Source organism: Anolis sagrei, chromosome 4 (assembly GCF_037176765.1).
Source record: "Anolis sagrei isolate rAnoSag1 chromosome 4, rAnoSag1.mat, whole genome shotgun sequence".
Lineage (NCBI taxonomy): Eukaryota > Metazoa > Chordata > Lepidosauria > Squamata > Dactyloidae > Anolis > Anolis sagrei.
Window position 1 is genome coordinate 226,297,239 of NC_090024.1, and position 19,153 is coordinate 226,316,391.

General features: G+C 40.8%; 1 protein-coding gene across 1 annotated transcript in view; it reads left to right on the forward strand.

The window, feature by feature from the left end:
- The first annotated feature begins 647 nt into the window (after positions 1-647).
- Positions 648-19,153, forward strand: part of CASS4 (Cas scaffold protein family member 4) — a 32,911-nt gene continuing 14,405 nt past the window's right edge. Inside the window, exons 1-2 of the mRNA XM_060772071.2 lie at positions 648-986; positions 14,690-15,118. Coding sequence (XP_060628054.2) covers positions 924-986; positions 14,690-15,118 — 492 coding nt within the window. The 5' untranslated portion in view covers positions 648-923. The remainder of the gene's footprint in view (positions 987-14,689; positions 15,119-19,153) is intronic.

Below are 19,153 nucleotides of genomic sequence, written 5' to 3' on the forward strand. Positions count from 1 at the left end.
CGCAAAAACAAATACTTTACAGTTTAATAAACCTTTTCCATGTTTTTATGATAGAACCAATCAGAAAATGACATTTATAACCCAGGGACAAAAATCGTGTTTCATAGTGTAATAAGAGTAAGGTCTATTTTACACAAAGGTGGTGGAGGAAGGGGAGAGGGGTTGGAGACAAAAGAGAAAAGCAATGCGTAAACAAATCCCAGGAGGATCCACCCAAACCAGAGAATGTTAAAAAGTGATTAAGCAGCCAGGACCAGATGGTCAATTTGAATAGCCAGCCCCCAGTGAAAGTATTTCATTTTCATGGCTCTCTTCTGCTTTGTTCTGTCCGATCCACCCTCTGTGCCACCCTCACCCTTAAAAAGATATAATTCCTAAGACTTTGTTTCGGGTAATTTGAGATGGAATCACTGAAGCAAGGCCAGGTAGTTAAAATTCAAGATGATAACAATGCTGAGACTTTAGAATAATTAAAATTCAGCGTATCAGGAGCCAAATTGAAGAGTAAAGCAGTAATGAAAAAAATTAAAATCCCATAGTAGAATAAGAAAACCTTTGCACTACATTTGTTTTATGAGGTTTTCTTTGTATTATATGTCATTGTTGTTTTTAAAGAATTATCTCTCTCTTTCCCCCAATGACTTTTTTATCTGCCCAATCCTCATCTTCCCTTTGATCCTGGGGATGCTAAATATTCAGAACCTCATTTGCATGGGGATCTCTCCAGGCCAATTGCAACACAGGAGAAAAGAACTGTGCAATGAAGTTCCTTCCTCTCTCAAATTCACTCTGAAATTACTCCACCGTCTTTGGGCAGCGAATTAGGCGAAGGAGGTTTTGCAAGCAATTTGACACAAGAGGATTTCTGCTGTTTGGTTGCTAGTCCTGATTTAGTTCAAGGAGGCAAGCCAGATACCTTTTTAATGCCAGCGTGCCTTAATGGACCAGGAAAGGCTTTAAGAGAAAGTGGCAAAATGAAAGTGAACGTGAGTAGCAAACTTTGCTTGTTGCAATTGCATATTGAAGGGTTTGTGTAGATTTGATTTTACAGATTTATCTACTGTGTACAGCTATTGATAATAGACAAGCTGCAACTTTATAAGGAGAGAGCTTTTTGCATTTGGATTGTTGTCTTTCTAAAGATATCCTGAAAACAATAGCTCCCATCTGATTTTTGAAAGCTAAGCAGGGACAGCCCTGGCTAATACATGGATGTGACAACATTGAACATCTGTTCAATGTTCAATAAAATGTTCAATGCATACTGTGTGTGTGTATGTATTTATATATATGTCTGTTGACATATGACATCCTGATAAATTTTCAAAGCATTTTCTAAGGAGAACAATACTCAGTTCCTTCTTCTGAAATACAGCCTACAACAGTATTTGTTGGTGGTGTCCCATCCATGAATTAGCCAATTGGCAACAGAATGTTCAATGTGTCGTCAAAGGCTTTTCTTTTGCCAGAATCACTGAGTTACTGTGAGTTTTCCAGGTTTTATGGCCATGGGTTTTTTCGGGCTATATGGCCATGGTCTAGAGGCATTCTCTCCTGCTGTTTCGCCTGCATCTATGGCAAGCATCCTCAGAGGTACCTCACTACCTCTGAGGATGCTTGCCATAGATACAGGCAAAACGTCAGGAGAGAATGCCTCTACATGGCCATACAGCCCGGAAAGAACCTACAAAAACCCAGTGATTCCGGCCTTGAAAGCCTTCGAAAATACATTTTATGGCCATGTTGCAGAAGCACTCTCTCCTGACATTTCACCCACATCTATGACAGGCATCCTCAGAGGTTGTGAGGTCAGTTGGAAACCAGGCAAATGGAGTTTATATATATCTGTGCAATGTCTGTTCACACTTTCCTCAAACAGACAAAAGTTATTTCTCCCACCGGGGACATTCCACAGATCTATAAACCCCACTTGCCTAGTTTCCAACATACCTCACAACCTCTGAGGATGCCTGCCATACATGTGGGTGAAACGTCAGGAGAGAATGCTTCTAGAACATGGCCATACAGCCTGGAAAACTCACAGCAACCAATTAAATAGAATGTTTTATTTTGCTAGTTTGAAAGAAAAAGCTGCCCAGATAATAGTTTTGATGGATGGCCATATCTATTTTTGACATGCAACAACAACAATAACAGTGATAATAGTAGTATAGAAATAATATAAGCAACTCTAGAAATAATATATAATGTATAGAATATAATAGAAATAGTATAAGCAACATCCTCACTTAGATGTTAGACTCACTGATTGCAGTGTGCTTGCTTCTGAGTAGCTATATGTAAAGATGCACTTTTCGGGGATGCAAAATGTTCCCCAAATAGGTATTACTACTATTTTTAAGTTAGCTTTTTCATTAATAAATTAAAAATCTCATTATACATGTCTTCTGTCATCTTCTGCCCTATAGTCGATCTATGAAAAAGATAACTATAAAGGAAGGAACGTGGGTTTTGGTGTTGAGGAAGCGAGAGATAAAACACAGTTTTATTAACTTGTAAAAATATTGCATGCACAACATTTCATATCAGTTTTAATCTGATAGTCTTATAGATAAGTTGGAACTGATTATTTCTCGGCAAAAGACTTGCTAATTGTGACAATCACATGCATGTGTTGTCCCTAGTTTTGCGAGGGGGGGGGGAGCAAAATGTTAATGGGAGCCAGGATGGTGTGGTTTGGGCGTTTGGAGACCAGGGTTCAAGTCCCTAATTAGCCATAGAGACCTCCCATGAGACCATACAATGAGTTGGAAGAGACCTCATGGGCCATCCAGTCCAACCCCCTGCCACGAAGCAGGAAATTGCATTCAAAGCACTCCTGACAGATGGCCATCCAGCCTCTGCTTAAAAGCCTTCACAGAAGGAGCCTCCACCACACTCTGGAGCAGAGAGTTTCACTGCTGAACAGCACTCACAGTCAGGAAGTTTTTCCTAATGCTCAGGTGGAATCTCCTTTCCTGTAGTTTGAAGCCATTGTTCTGCATCCTAGTCTCAAAGGCAGCAGAAAACAAGCTTGCTCCCTCCTCCCTGTGACTCCCCTTCACATACATGGCCATCATGTCTCCTCTCAGCCTTCTCTTCTTCATGCCAAACATGCCCAGCTCTTTAAGTTGCTCCTTATAGGGCTTTTTCTCCAGACCCTTGATCATTTTAGTCACCCTCCTCTGGCCCCATATAGCCCATTGATTCCTTAACATTGAGCTATGGCAGTTTAAATGGGATCACCTGGAATACTTCTGCAATGTAGACACATGCTGAGATGTGCCTGCATATTTCAGTTCAAATTAGACTGGTACAGATTCTATGTTTTGGTTCAGTGGAATTAACATAAGCAAGCATTCAGGACTATTTAATGCTGTGGTTGCCTCATACCTGCTATTCTTTTCCTTTTCTTTGAAATCCTTTAAAATCAGTGTGCCAATCTGCCATAATATTGTCAAAATAAACTAACATAGTTTAGGAGGCTATTTCAAATGAATTTATCTGGGAGTATCAGTCCTATCTCAGCAGTGACTCAATATTTGTTCAAGGTGAACAACTTCAATCGCCATAGTTCTGTCATCTTTGGAGGAGTAACCCTGTTGCACCAAAAAACAACAGAGTTTTCTGGCATCTTAATGACTGAAAATATTTACAATAGTATAGGTGTCTGTAGATTACATATCCCACATCGTCAGATACAGATGTCTCATCTTTGATGACTAGAACCAATTATTAACTCAAAGATGCATTGACACAAAGATATAAAATATAGACAAGTGAGGAATCAACTCCAGCATTTTTTTCCCTCAGTTTGCATGCTTTGGAGTGGCTATGAACTGCTGCAATTTGTGCTATGGGATTGTTAGTATACAGACTGATGTGGACAGATGTGGAAAGTCCACATTAGAAACATATGAATAGAAATTTTCAAATGCACATGCAGTATAAATGCATGGTTTAATCAATTGGCCTCTGGGCCAGACTTTGGACGTGCCTGGTTTAATCAATGGGAAGAATGGGCAAACTTGTGGATGGAGTTCATCCCATAACATTTATGTCTATGGTTACTACAGTGATGATTTGTAGCAGAATCTTATTGGACTTGAGTTCTGTTAATATCTTGAACCAAAGTAAGGTTTCTCCTTGACATTAAATCTAGTTGTGCCCAACTCTGGGAGGTGGTCCTCATCTCATAACTAAGCCAAAGAGCTGGTATTTATCCATAGACACCTCCAAGGTGATTTGGGCAGCATGACTTCATGGAGGGTTGTGACCCTCCTAGCGGACTTTTGCATGTTTTCAAACTGCTAGGATGTTAGAAGCTGGGGCTAACAAAAAAAGCTCACCCCTCTCCCCAGATTCAAACTTCTGACCTTTTGGTTAGCAAGTTCAGCAGCTCAGCAGTTTAACCCACTGCACTTCCATGGGCTCCTGAACCAAAGTAGTTCCAGGTGATGGACTCCTAGATAATATTCAAAAGGCATAATGAAGCTATTCAGGTTTGTGCCCACTTTGTTGAATTTTATTGTGAAAGAAAAAAGAAAAATGATGGGAAATATGAATGGGTTATAAAGGACCGGGCAATTGCCTTTCTTGGAAGCATATGGCGTCTCTTATCTAATGGCATAATCTTTCTGTATAACTTGCAGCTGTATTGTGTCTTGCTGTGAAGTGTAAAGTTTATTTAGTCTTTGTGTGTGCACAAGCCTATAATAGGCAACTATTCTAAATAAGTATGCCTTGGAGAACCAGCATGTTATAATGGTCTGAGTGTTGGACAAGGACACTGGGACATCAGGATTCAAATCCCTGCTTGGCTATGGAAACCCACTGGGTAACCTTCTGCAAATCACATATCCTCAGTCCCAGAAAACTCCATGATAATTTTGGACAAACCAGAGAAAAATCCCTCTCATTCAATTCTGACAAGAAAATCCCATGTTAGGGTCACCTTAAGGTCACCATAAATCAGAAACAACTTGTCAGCACACAAGAACAACTGCCACGATAGCAAACCAGCTTGGTTTGCAGAATGTTCCAAAATCCAGCTTACTGTACTACATTCGATTAGGGCCACAAGAGCTCTGCAGCTCTTCTACCAGGATAGATAAAGGTAAAGGTTTTCCCCTGACATTAAGTCCAGTTGTGTCCGACTCTGGGGGTTGGTGCTCATCTCCATTTCTAAGCCAAAGAGCCAGCATTGTCTGTAGACACCTCCAAGGTCATGTTGCTGGCACGACTGCATGGAGCGCCATTACCTTCCCACCGGAGCAGTACCTATTGCTCTACTCACATTTGCATATTTTTCGAACTGCTAGGTTGACAGAAGTTGGGGCTAACAGCGGGAGCTCACACTGCTCCTCAGATTCGAACCTGTGACCTTTCAGTCAGCAAGTTCAGCAGCTCAGCGCTTTAACCCACTGTGCCACTGGGGGCTCCCAAGATATACTGTCGCAAAAAACAAGTTCCTGTTAGTGGAAGGGAGGGGGAAGAAACTGAGTTGATGTTGGCACTACAGTGCACACATTATGTATTCAGATGGAATAAGAGAAGAAGGGTCTGTAGGCTTAAAGGGCTCTGGCAGGTGATATGATGATTTTACTTGATGGGTTGTTGGCAAGAGTTGAGAAGACCACAACAAACTTTAGTTGGACCTTGGAGTCCTGCATTCTGCCTAATTGATCCCGATCCCCAATTTTATGTGTGACAACCCCTCATGGGGAAGTGAGGGTACTGGGTTTCTGAGGTCCTCAAAATGCCTGGAAGGCACATGCTTCACCATTCATTGTTTCAGGATTCAGGTAAACCTCAGAAGCACAGATAGTGGAATGAAAGAGAAGTTGGGTCTTCCATATTTGAAAGGTATGAAAGTTGTAAACTCACTTTAATTGTACAGACAAATGTTAGATTGGATTTTGTAAGAGAATTCTTTGTCATCACAGACTGTAAGGAAAAGAGGATGATCCTAGGACTTTTCTGCCTCCTGTCTTTCTCCGTGTCAACTCCAAGATATAAGGCTTACATCCAGTAGTGGATGGTTGCAATTTTAAGGAAGCAGTCAATCTGCTCTGACCAAATTTTAAAGGACTTGACTTGTCCAAGGTGCTGAATCATATTGCCAAATTAGGGTTAGCTGCTTCAATAACTTCATCAATGTTTGGACCAAAATGTGGAGCAAATTAGTTGTTCAGCTGGTATTGGAGTCACCATGCACTACTGCCCTTCACCTCTGTACAATGTTTTGAGGACTATTGTGAAGTTGTGCAATCTCTCTTAAGTATTTATTTTATTTATTTATTTATTTATTGTGTCAGTATCAACCTGACAATTGTATTACATTTTTAACAAATTTTTAACAAACAGACAAAACAGAGTTTGCAAGCTTGGTAGTTGATTAAATGTCCTTTGACCAGTAGCTGGCCACTTGGAGTGCCTCTGGTGTTGCTGCAAGGAGGTCCTCCATTGCTGCAAGTTGCTTCTGGTTGCTTCTGGAGTGAGAGAATCAGCCGTCTACGAAGACGTTGCCCAGGGGATGCCCGGATGTATTACAATCCTGTGAGGGGGCTTCTCTCATGTCCCCCATCTCTTAAGTGTGCAGAACAATATGGCTGGACATACTTGGAGTATTGCCATGAAAGTGGGTCTTTCAAAAGCAGTTTTTAGCATATTGTGCTTACCTCTAATTGTTCCTAGATTCTTTTCTGAACTATACTTCAGTGGCCATGTTCCCTGGAGGATTCTGGGAGATGCAGTACAAAAATGTGACATTTCCAAGCTCTGACTCACATGGTGATAAGTGGGCAGCTGCCACAACAGGCTATGTGCCATTTTTTTTCCTCCTCTGCTGTCAGTGTGCTGTGAGTCACTGTGGCTACATATTTCTTCAGAAAGGAAATGAGAATGAAGGAAAGGTGCTTAGTATCCTTATTAATAGAATAGCAAAGTGGAAGATACTTTAGGGGAGAGGCGGGTCTGTGGGCTCAGGCTTCTTTCCCTAGAGTCATTTCCTTTGTGTAGAAATGCTGTTACCATGACTTTCAAATAGAAGCTCAAATATCCATTGACTTATTTAAATTTATTTATCCAATAGCAGTCATATGAACAAAGCCAGAGTGGGGTGCGGGATGAGCTTGCCGTTTCCAGCCATTAGGGCCACTAGGGAATTCTGGTGGCTATCATACAACCTCAATTTTTCCAAATACTGTCCTTGGGTGAGTTGATAATAAGAACCCCCAACCCCTCCCCCCCCCCCCAAACAATCATGCATCATGATTGGCTTTCATGGCCAGAATCATTGGGTTGCTGTGAGTTTTCTTGGCTGTATGGCTATATTCCAGAAGCATTTTCTCCTGACATTTTGTCCTCATCTATGGCAGGCATCCTCAGAGGTTAACAACCTGCCATATAGTTGGGTGAAACGTCGGGGGAGAATGCTTATAGAACATGGTGATATAGCCCAGAAAACTCACAGCAACCCAAACATGCATTTAATGAGTTAGACTGAATCACAACAAGAAAGTTAATCTTTCAAATGTCTCTCACAGTTTTAAATACCATAGAGTCATGGAATCATAGAGCAGGAAAAGGCCTCATGGGCCATAAAATCCAACCCTCTGCACGGCACAGAGCATCCCCAGCAGGGAGCGGTCCAGCCTATTTTCGAAGACACCTAGAGATGGATACTTCATCACCTCTTTAGGGAATTGTTTGCATTCCTTCAATCATCTGGTGTTTTGTTTGTTTTTTACTAGTAAAAATGCATTGGGATTATGCAAAGTGTTTTCTGGTGCAAGCAAGTTTTCCTATAGCCTTTGATGCTGCAAGGTTAGCCATGGATACCATGCCCAACTCTTTGGAGCTGAACTTTGATTTGGGTTGTGAAATCAGCAAGAGTCACTGTTTAAATTTAGACACAGAAAAGAGGAAAGCACATTTCAGCCGGAAAATTTACTAGAGAAAGTTGACTTTTGCTTGGATCTTTTTCTCCTTCCTCTTCTTCCCTTCTCCCTCGTCCTTTCAAATCTTAAAATGGTACACATAACATATGTACCAGGGATTATGGGTTCGAGTCCCATTTGGGGTGGCTTTAGTTTGGGCTGCAGTGGTGCAGTGGGTTAAAACTTGAAGCTGAAGAACTTTTTGACCAGAAGGTTGGTAGTTTGAATCCATGAGGTGGGGTGAGCTCCCGTTGTTAGCCCCAGCTTCTGCCAACCTAGTATGTTAACAAAGGTAAAGGTTTCCCCTTGACATTAAGTTCAAAAACATGCAAATGTGAGTAGGTTAATAGGTACCGTTTCAGCGGGAAGGCAATTGCACTCCATGCAGTCATGCCGACCACATGACCTAGGAGGCGTCTATGGACATCTCCGGCTATTCGTCTTAGCAATTGACATGAGCACCAACTCCCAGAGTTGGGCATGACTGTACTTAATGTCAAGGGGAAACCTTTACCTTTGTTAACATAGTAACATTGCCTACTTACAGGGTATCTGCGCTCACAGGAGATTAACAGTGTAAGGTCCATAGCATTTCTTTTAACAAAAGGAATGTGTAAACATTTTGATTTTCTGTTGAATATATATATATATATATATATATAAACAAAAACACTTCTTAATCATCCAACACATTTCTAAATTAAGGATAAGATAGAAGCAACTATAAAGAATGTAACCCTGTTATAAATGCCTAAGAGAAGAAAAACAGTTTCAAAAAGGTTCCTGGAGGAGAGACACAGATGAGGAAGAATGTAGGTCTTTATCGCCAGCAGTAAACTGCACATGTTGTACATTATAAGTAGAATTACGTATACCATTGTATAAGATGATTAACCTATTGCTCTTGCAAGCCACCTTGGGTACCACTCTGGGAGAAAGATGGACATACATTAAATAAATAAGCTAAAAATAAATAGGGATTCCTTCACTGCAAGTAAGAGAGGCTTTTGCCCTGGTGAGTTTTGGGCCCAAGCTTCTTAGCTGTACTCCTTTGCTGGGCAGGACAGAGCTGCTAGTTTGTCAAAAATGGTGCTGCTGATTGCATATACTAAAAATATACAGAACCCTCAAGCAAATGGAGAGGAAGTTGTGTTTTCACAAGATAATATGAAATTGTAGAGTAGGAAATGTGAATATAAGGAGCAGGTTAGTGTATGCACAGAAAGATAGAAATAGACTTAGAGGTGGGCAGGGACTGGCTCTGCCATTGGGTAAAGTGAGACAGCTGCCACAAATGGAGGGTTTAGTAGACTGGAAGCAATGCATATTTGCTATCCCCCTACCACCACCACCCACACCAAGCTATCCTGCTGTCTTAGGTATGGTGAAGGATACTGCCCCATAACATTCAAAAAGTGGTTCGGTTTGGGGTTGTTGTTGTTTTTTTTGGGGTTTTTTTACCAAATTCTGTCTGTCACTCATTTTGAAATAAGATATACCTGTCTGTCCAGTTGGGAATTGTATATGGAATGAACTGGGGAAGGGGGATCTTTTTTTTTCTCTACCTTAAGCAACAACATTATTTGCTTTCACCCAGGTCACTAATGCTGTAAGCCCTTGTTGAGCGCATACCAATAACCCTAGCTTGCCCCATGGTAGCTCTCCCATCTCCATCTTTCAGCCCTTTTAATGGGCATTTGGACCTTTTGCCATCTGCCTATGTCTGTGTGTTGAATGCTTCCCAGTTTAAAAAACATTGAAGGTGGTAACCAGGAGTAGATATAGTTCTCCAAATGAGGCCATGCGTGAAGCTTTACTGAGAGGTCATTAATGTAGCTTTAAATTGTTTAAGCCATTTGCTCTCTCTTAAGACTAGGTTTTAAAACCTATTTGACATGTGGGTTTCTAAATGAAAGTGGCATCTATTGTTGACACAGGTTTGCTTCATTCCATACATTTATTCTCAGTGTAGGCTGTCTTTCTAAGATAAAAGGTAAAAAAAGTCCAAGGCTAACCTGGACATGTATCAGAAAAAGAAACTGAGTCAAGGTGCCACAAGCCAGTTGGATAAACAAGTAGAGAAGAAGCATGAGAGGCTGTTTCTATATATGGCAACTGCAGCAAAATTGTTATATGCAAAGAGATGGAAGACTAGAGGATGAAAATGCTGGAATTGGTCGAAATGGACAAAGCATTACCTTTGATAAGAGAAAAGTCCTGGAGTAGTTTTAAGAAAGAATGGAATCCATTAACTGATTTGTTTCTTTTTTTTAACAAGAAGGTTTAAGTTGGATAAGCGAGACTCTACTGTACTTTGTTGGTTATCCATTACTGTGCCAGCATTGTTTTTCCTAGTTCTTCTTTGAAATGTCAGAATGCAGCACTGGGTTAGAATAGTTTTTAGAAGAAGTATTCTAAGTATTTTAGAAGCAATGAATTTGTCTGCAGGAATGGCTATGCAAGACAAACAAGACTGTTACTGTCTGTCGCAGACAGCTGCTAGGACAGTCATGGAGGGTGAGTGTTGCCAAGCTGGGCATTAGAAAAGAGCCATTGTTCCTTCCTAGGCTATCAAGGCAAAAGAAATGTATGTTATCAACAACAGGTTGCTCTCATCATCAGAGCTGGCAAACCCATTTCTTCTTTTAATACTCTGGAACAGCTGCTTCATGTCAGCAAATGTTGTGAATAAAAAAGGAAGCTGCGTGTTCCTAATGCAATTTGCTTCTAAGGATGGAACTTGCAGTTTGGTTAACAGATATTCTTCTGCTGATCAGAATGAAAAGTTGGCACAGTTGGAAGGACTTGAAGTTTACCTCCTATTTCTTTTCCTTAGGAAGTTTTGGAATGCAGACACACACTTTGTCTTGGCTTTGAGAGAAAAGCTGGCATCAAAGAAGAACTGTAATTAAGTTTTTTCCTTTGCTGTGTTTTCTTGCTTTAAGCCAGCAGTGAGCATATGATTGAGGCTAGATAGAAGGTCACTTTCAATATCTGCTGATTCCATGTGTACTACGCTGTGCACTTTATGCAGCTGGAAATTATAATCCTTCATTCATAACCATTTGGGTTGCATTTATATTGTTGTTTTTTTATTATCGGGGAAAGAAGTCCTCCAAAACAGAATTTTATAAAGATAAATTTATTTGGTTATTTATTTCCCACACTTGTATCCTACCCTTCTCACCCCAAAGAGGAATCAGGGTGTCCTTACAAAGGCAACAGTTAAATACCCATATATACATACATCGATGTATAAACAAAAGCATTAAAATCCAGACCAATTAAAACATAACATAAAAAATCAGTTAAAATCACGCAATCCAGGTCATATTCCTGGGCCAGTCTGCGTCATCATTATGCTATTTTGTAGACTCTTATTGCACTGTTCCTATTTACTGACCAAAAGCCTGATCCCAGAGCCATGTTTTTAGTTTTCTCCTGAAGGTCAGTAGGGAGGAGGCAGATCTAATTTCACTGGGGAGGGAGTTCCACAGATGAGGGGCCATAACTGAGAAGGCTCTGTCTCTTGTCCTCACCAACTGACTGACCCCAAAGACTTATTTGGCAGCCAAAACATTTCAGGCAAAATTTAAGGAGATTTCATGGAAATCCAGAGGGCCCAATGTTCAGTGAGATCCTATGGACCAGCTATGGTTCTCAAGCCATGCCTTCCAGTATTTCACAGTTAAAAAATCAGGATACATGTGGATAAGCAGAACAAGACCCAAAACCATTTGAACCATATAACACGGATGTTATGTATTGTGCTGGTACGGCTGTACCAGGAGCACCAACTTCCTTTTCTTTCTTTGAATGTTTGCATGTATTCCAAAGTTCCATGCATTTTGCAATAAGGTGGCTTCCCTTGGTTTGCAGCCGCCTGCCTATCATCATTGCTTTTTTTAGTTCCGCCCCTTTCCCCATGGTTCAGGAAGGAAAGGGAGCCATTTTTGTTCAGTCTTACAGTTGAAAGCTTAGCTACAGGATTGCGAATCAGCTCCACCTGTAGAGAAGCTTTGTTTCTTACCAAATTCTGGGGAAACACAGTTCCAATGGACTCCAGCTGGAGAATCTACAAAGCCTTGGCTGGTAGGTCTACTCGGGACCCAAGAAGCAGTTTGGAGCCGGGAGTAGAGTCCACACCAGCAAAGTTTAGAAAGTTGTCCAAGGAGGGGTTAAAAAGGGTTTTCCTCTTAAAGAAAAGAAACAGTTCACGAAGCCAGTTGCCTGTCCCTTGTGGACAAGATTAAGAAAGCCACCAGTTGATTCAAAGCCTTGAAGTATTTGTTTGATTTGTTGAAGATCTGAGAAGTGTTTGATTGTTTTGTTGAAGACCTAAGCAATAATAAAGAACCTTGTTAAACTTTTCAAGCTTCTAAAGACTTTTGTATAGGAAAATCCTTAGGGCCTCTCAGCTGAGGCACCCCAGCTTCCCGCAGGGCACAAAGAGCACGTCCTGTTCAAAAGTAACATATTATGCAAGTTCATGTTATGTGGGTTCAGCTAAATGCAAAGCCCCCTTCCATGGAAGAAGAAAAGGGCAGTAGGCTGCCAGGTTGCCTTTGCTGAGATCCCAAAACTGGACCCTTCCTCGGGTGTCAAATCCAGTGGGTAGCCCAGCTGTACTTCTCTTGGCAGATGAAGGAGATGAACACTTTTCTTGGCTGAGAGAGACAGCCAGGTCTTCCTGCCTTATTTGGCACCTGGGGAGAGGGCTGTTCTCAGGATCTCGGTGTGGGAGGCTTGTGCCCCATAATGTGAGTCTGCCCTAGAGCTATTCTCCCTTCCATGGGTCAGAAGATGAGGGGAGGAATATTTTGCTATGTACAGTATTTTCATCTTTCGGTATCCTGCCAACTAGGGAAAAGACCTGATGGATGAGATCTCTCCCCAGAAAAAGAGCTCCAGATTTTTTTGTGAAAATCGTATTTCACAAATAATCTTGGGATAGATTCCTCACATAATACACAGGCACACTGTATAGGGAAAGGGGCAGAATCTAAAGCAACAAAAGGTGGAAGAGCAGGAGAAGCATCAAGAAGAGAATCAGAAGAAGGGTCAGGATTTCTTGCTTCCCATTGTTGCCAGTCAGATGTGTTTAGTGAAACCTACAGTCAAGAGATGTGGACAACACAATTTTTGGTGTTGCTTCTCAGAAATTTCTATTCAGAGGAATAGAGGGTGACATCAATTTTGGGACCTTGGATATGCAAAAATGTAAAGTGGTCTTCAGTCTTCATACGCACACACTGCATACAGCCATGATAATTGCATTGCTAGTAACAGGTAAAAATAACAAGCCTGGAGCCTTGATTGTGGTAAGAAGGGTGCTAAAAGTTGTTTCCTGTCTTCTCTTCCTTAGAAGCACAGGAACATTTTGCATTTAGCAACTATGTTTTTCATTTTGCCTGTGTGGGGCAATGTGGAATAGAAGATAAAAATATTTGCACACCTACGCATGCTGAACTTTCTGACCGAAAGGTCGATGGTTCGAATCCGGGAAGCAGGGTTAACTCCTGCTGTTAGCCCCAGCTTCTGCCAACCTAGGAGTTCGAAAACATGCAAATGTGAATAGATGAATACGTAGCATTCTGGCAGGAAGGTAACGACACTCCATGCAGTCATGCCAGCCACATGACCTTGGAGATGTCTATGGACAAAGCCGGCTCTTTGGCTTAGAAATGGAGATAAGCACCACCCCCCAGAGTTCAACACGACTAGACCTAATGTCAAGGGGGAACCTTTACCTATGGGGCTACATCGTGTTTTAATGTGTGTATGTTACATGGATCCCATACTAAGAGAAAAATGGGATATTAAATAAATAAATAAATAAATATGTGAGCAACGTGGGAGCGGGTGGGGGTGGGGAGAACAGAATGAGGGTAAAGTTCTTATTTCAAATTCATATATCTTTCATGTGCAATCAGTCTATAATTGCATTGAAGCAGACTTAGCAGCTGTAGGGGCTTACTAATGAAAATTGATTAAATTATGAACTAAGATATAATTTGTTAATGAAAAGGGGTACCTCAATCACACTGATTATTTTTAATGAAAGTGATTAACTGAATTTGGAATTTCAGCATTACCTTTTCTCCAGAACCAAGGCATTAATTATTGTTTTATTAAATGAATCACTGTGCTGAAAAAGAAACATACTTTACGTTATCTGGTATATTTTGTAAAATAAATGTATTATTTACAAATACAGAAAACATGTATATACTTGGCACTACAGTTGCAATTATTACTTTAACCAAATCCTAGTTATTTGGGTGCCTTTAGGGGGAGAAATACCAGCAAAAAACAAAATGCATTCAGGGAAAAGGACAGAAAGGAAAAGACAAAGCAAAAGAAAGGCCAAGGATTCATAGAGTTCATTTGCTAGTAAAGATGATCCAAGATGAACTAGTTCTGGGTAGAGGAGGAGATAGTCCAGCAAAAAAGAAAAATAGTAAAATGAAAAGAAGAAAAATGACTTTGTGGTAAGTTAGAAAATGAGTTCTGACTGCAGGTGAAGCAAGGCATTTATTATGGCTCAGAAAATCCATATGAGTTTGATGACTCCCCCCCCCCCCCCCCTTAATGTGGGTACTGGGATCTAAGCAGATTCTCGAGTTGAGGTCAAAGGTTTGAATCTGAACTCTGGTGGACATTAAATGATACATGGAACTTAAATATGAATTGTGTAATTGCAAAAGAAACTCTGGGTAGCACCTGACATTTAGTCTCTTCTGTTCCAGAATACCTTAGCCAAAGCATTATATGACAACAAAGCTGAGTGCCTGGATGAGCTCGCCTTCCGCAGAGGAGACATCCTGATGGTTCTTGAACAGAATCTTCTTGGAAGTGAGGGGTGGTGGAAATGCTCCCTCCATGGAAAGCAAGGCCTGGCCCCAGCAAACCGCCTCCAGCTTCTCACACCTTCAGTGGTTCCCTCCACCCAACATGATGCTGAAGGACTACCAGTCAGCCCACAGACAATCTATCAGGTTCCTTCAGCCCACAGGTCTTCCACATCATTATCGGTCTATGAACACATGGATGGTTGGATTACTCCATCTCCTCCTCCTTCTTTGTCTTCTTCTCATCCTGTGACACAGGAATTATACCAAGTGCCAGCTTTGGCAGCTCAAGTTCTCAGTGAAAAGACTCAGAGTTCATCGAATCAGGTAAAGATGTATGAAAACTCTCCTCCCCAGGAAAAGGAATAGTGAGCAACAAATAGGCAGCAATGAAGAGCCACAAATTATGGATGCTTTTATTTAATCTTCCCTCCCTTTCCAAAAGTGTTCTCCATCTATCTATCATCTATCTATCTATCTATCTATCTATCTATCTATCATCTCATTTCAACTCATGCATGTATACATTGTACACACACACCTGTTTCCATGCACATAAGTCTCCAAACATGCATGGGACCTGGCAACTTCACTCCTCTGGAAAATTACTAGACATTTCTAGTGGACTACCTACTGCTTGTGTAGGATGGTCACCTGTCCTCTTTTATAGAGGATGGTCTTCTACTTCAAAGTTGTTTCTATCTAAAGGTCCTTCCAATATAAAGATAATAATATTTTTAGTCGAATGTATCATGCAGCTTTTAACACCCTCTGTCTCTGTTGCCCATTCTAGAATCTTATTATATGTTTTTGTTACATTTTCTTTTCTGTTTTTATCAGTTGGTCCCAGAATTCCTCTTTCTCATTGAATCTGATAATTTTATCCTGTTTGTATCTCTTATCAGGAGATACTGGAATCAAGACAGATGTTTATATTCCTGAGTTAGTTCTTCTTGTGATTTTAAGTTGAAAGTATCATTATTTTTAATTAATATTTCCCTGTAGGTTGGCCATTTTGTCCAACCTAATAGTCTTATTTGTTTAGTTTCTAATGGCGAGAGCCATAGTGGAGTTTTTGAATAAAAATATTTTTTATATTTGTCCCAAATTTTTATAATAGCAGACCTAATACAAGTGAAAAATGTTTAAGAAGCCCTATCCTAGTCCTGCACTCAACATCCAGGCTCTCAAGTATATTACACAACTATTCAAATCCAAGCTTGGGAAGTAACTAGCAAATTGACACATTTTCTTTCAGTTTTGCATATCTCACTAGATTCCCCAGTGAACAGCAAAGTTAGAAATATACTTTAGTGAATTACATCATTGAAATGGGGCTTCTCCTTCCTGTCAACTCTGTTAAACAGGAAGATTTCCTCCTAAGGGGGAAGTGTTATCATGGAAGGAAAAGCATCATATGGCTCTGTGGTTAGGAAGAAAGAAAGAGAAAGAGACCTTTCCAGAGCCTGAGAAAAATTCCTCTCACTCTTGTTCGCATGGTTGCATGCCTTGCTTGACATCACAACAAACAGCTTTGCCATTGGGACTCTGTCAGAGAGGTCCATGGTAGGAAAGGCGGCAGCAGCCCTGAGCATGAAGACACATATTTTTCTTTTTGTGGTGAAAATACCAGTCTACCCCTTCATTGTTGATCCCATACCGGGCTTGGTTGGGATGTGAGTCGTGGCCTCAGGATTATTTTTATTTAAATATAAATGGGATCAACGAATATTAAATAGTAGGTTGTTGTAGGTTTTTTCGGGCTATATGGCCATGATTTAGAGGCATTCTCTCCTGACGTTTCGCCTGCATCTATGGCAAGCATCCTCAGAGGTAGTGAGGTCTGTTGTAACTAGGGAAAATGGTTTATATATCTGTGGAATGACCAGGGTGGGACAAAGGACTCTTGTTTGCTCGAGCTAGGTGTGAATCTTTCAACTGACCACCTTGATTAGCATATAATGGCCTGACAGTGCCTGGAGCAAACTTTTGTTGAGAGGTGATTAGATGTCCTTGTTCGACAATATATTAAATATATTGTCGAAGGCTTTCATGGCCGGAATCCATGGAATCCAATATATTAAATATTACAACCCAGAAAGTCACACTGAAAAAAATGGTGACACTTTCCACCTACCAGTCGATCATCATTCCCTGGGCTCCCTTGATTCAGATAGACACATATAACTAAATATCATCCTCCCTGCCCCGCCCCCCAGAAACTATTAAGCAAGAGGCTAGTTTTAAAAAAAATCACATTACAATGTAAAAGAGCTGCTTTTATTGTCTTATATTGTGTGATTTGTTAGTGGAGACAAATCCAAGAACAGTGCCAGCCTAGCTCAAAATGTTAAGACAAAAAATAGAGACCTTTCTTCTGTTTTCAGCCTTCCATTCTCCTATTGTACTTTCAGGTCCTGTGGCTCCATGTCTGTTGTATTGCCCATAGCAACCATCATGAAGCTGAGAAATAAAGTATTGCCAGCTTTATATATTTCAGCAGGAATGTGTTGAAATGTTCTCTCACTGCTGTAGCAAACTGTAAGACACTTGCACTTCTCATCAAGATCAGTAAAATACTAAAACTAAAATACATTTTTCCTCTGGGAAAAGACTAAAGTGTTAGAAGTATCTTGATCGTTTTATAAAAAAGTAGAAAAAGGACAATTTGGAAAGTTTATTTTAAAAACCTTGATAGTTTGAAAACAGCGAGTGAGTAAAAAAAATGCTTGAATTTGAAATGAATTTTCTGCTATAATGCCAATAATTCATCTTTCTGACAGTGAAAATGAATGGTGGTAAATTTAACTCCTCTAGTTCGTTATTTATTTATCTATTTCGAGCATTTGTATCCTGTCCTTCTCAACCCCCGAGGGGGGACTCAGGGTGGCTTACAACTGACAATCATTAGATGTCAACAAACAAAGAATCACAATACAAACAATTAGCATTAAATAAGATAACAAGATTATAAAATACATTAAAATACTGTCCATTAAAATATTAAAACACAGCCAATCCTAAGTCCGCAAATCCAAATCACAGTCCAGAGTTCCAGTCCAAGATCTATTCATTGACAATTCTCATGAGTCATTGCAGTTGCTGCTCAGTCAGCTGCCCGAATGCTTGGTCTCAAAGCCAAGATTTAAGGGTTTTTTTCTAAAGGAGAGGAGAGAGGGAGTCACCCTGATTTCACTGTGGAGTGTGTTCCATAGCCGGGAGCCACCACTAAGAAGACCCTGTCTCTCGTCCCCATAGTTCATTGATGGAATTTAGTATGCCAACATGTAGCAATAGTTTGCTTGATGGCTTATCTGTATGAACAAAAAAACCCAGGACTTCAACATGAGTCTAGTGCTGGCCGTCTACATAATGCATGGGGATCTCCAGTGAGGAGTTGTTTTAATCGTTCAGTCGCTTCCGACTCTTTGTGACCTCATGGACCAGCCCATGCCAGAGCTCCCTGACAGCCATTGCCACCCCCAGCTCCTTCAAGGTCAAACCAGTCACTTCAAGGGTAACATCCAGCCTCAATTCCTTCCCCCTTCCATTTTCCCCATCATCATTATCTTCTCCAAGCTTTCCTGTAGTCTCATTATGTGACCAAAGTACTTCCTCCTAAGTTACTTCCTGTGAGTATCATGAGTTTTCTTCCCTTAGTCTGACTTTGCTCTGCTTTAGCCACAGTTGGGGATACTCTGGAGTTAGCAGGACATTTTGGAGTACACTGAGGTTTTGCTGCTATCTTCACAACTGGATTGGGACAATTTTAGCTTGATTCACGATCCAGATGAGCCTTGCCATCATCACCTTTTCCCTGAGCTGATCAGTGAAGGGGAAATGATGGTTCATCCTCATGTCGCTGCTGTCGCTCCTTGCTGGCCACAGAGCTCTTTGCAAGGGCTTGGCCATCATTGTCACATCTGCTAGTGTCAGAATGGGGCACATATATGATCAGCAAGAAGGAAATGGTCACTCTATGTCAGCAAATGTGACCAGTGACAGCCAGATGCTTGGAAGGAGCAAGGAGCAACACCAGTGACGTGGGGATAGGCTAGCATAGAGAAAAGCTGGACCATTTGGACACTGGCTGTGAATTCAGCAAGTATGTGCAGAGCTACATCAGAGTAATCTGCCCCATATAGATGTGGTCTCAGTAGGGTTGAATAACATATGTTAATGACTTAGACAAAATTAGCGATACAACTCTAACTATCTAATGCTGATGGTTGAAACTGAACATCTACATCCAGAAGGAACTTGCAAATAGTATGCTGATACAGTAACTGGAAATGAGAGCTTGAACATGTTCTTGTTTTGGACTACAACTGACAAAAAACCTTAGTATAACCAGTGTTCAGG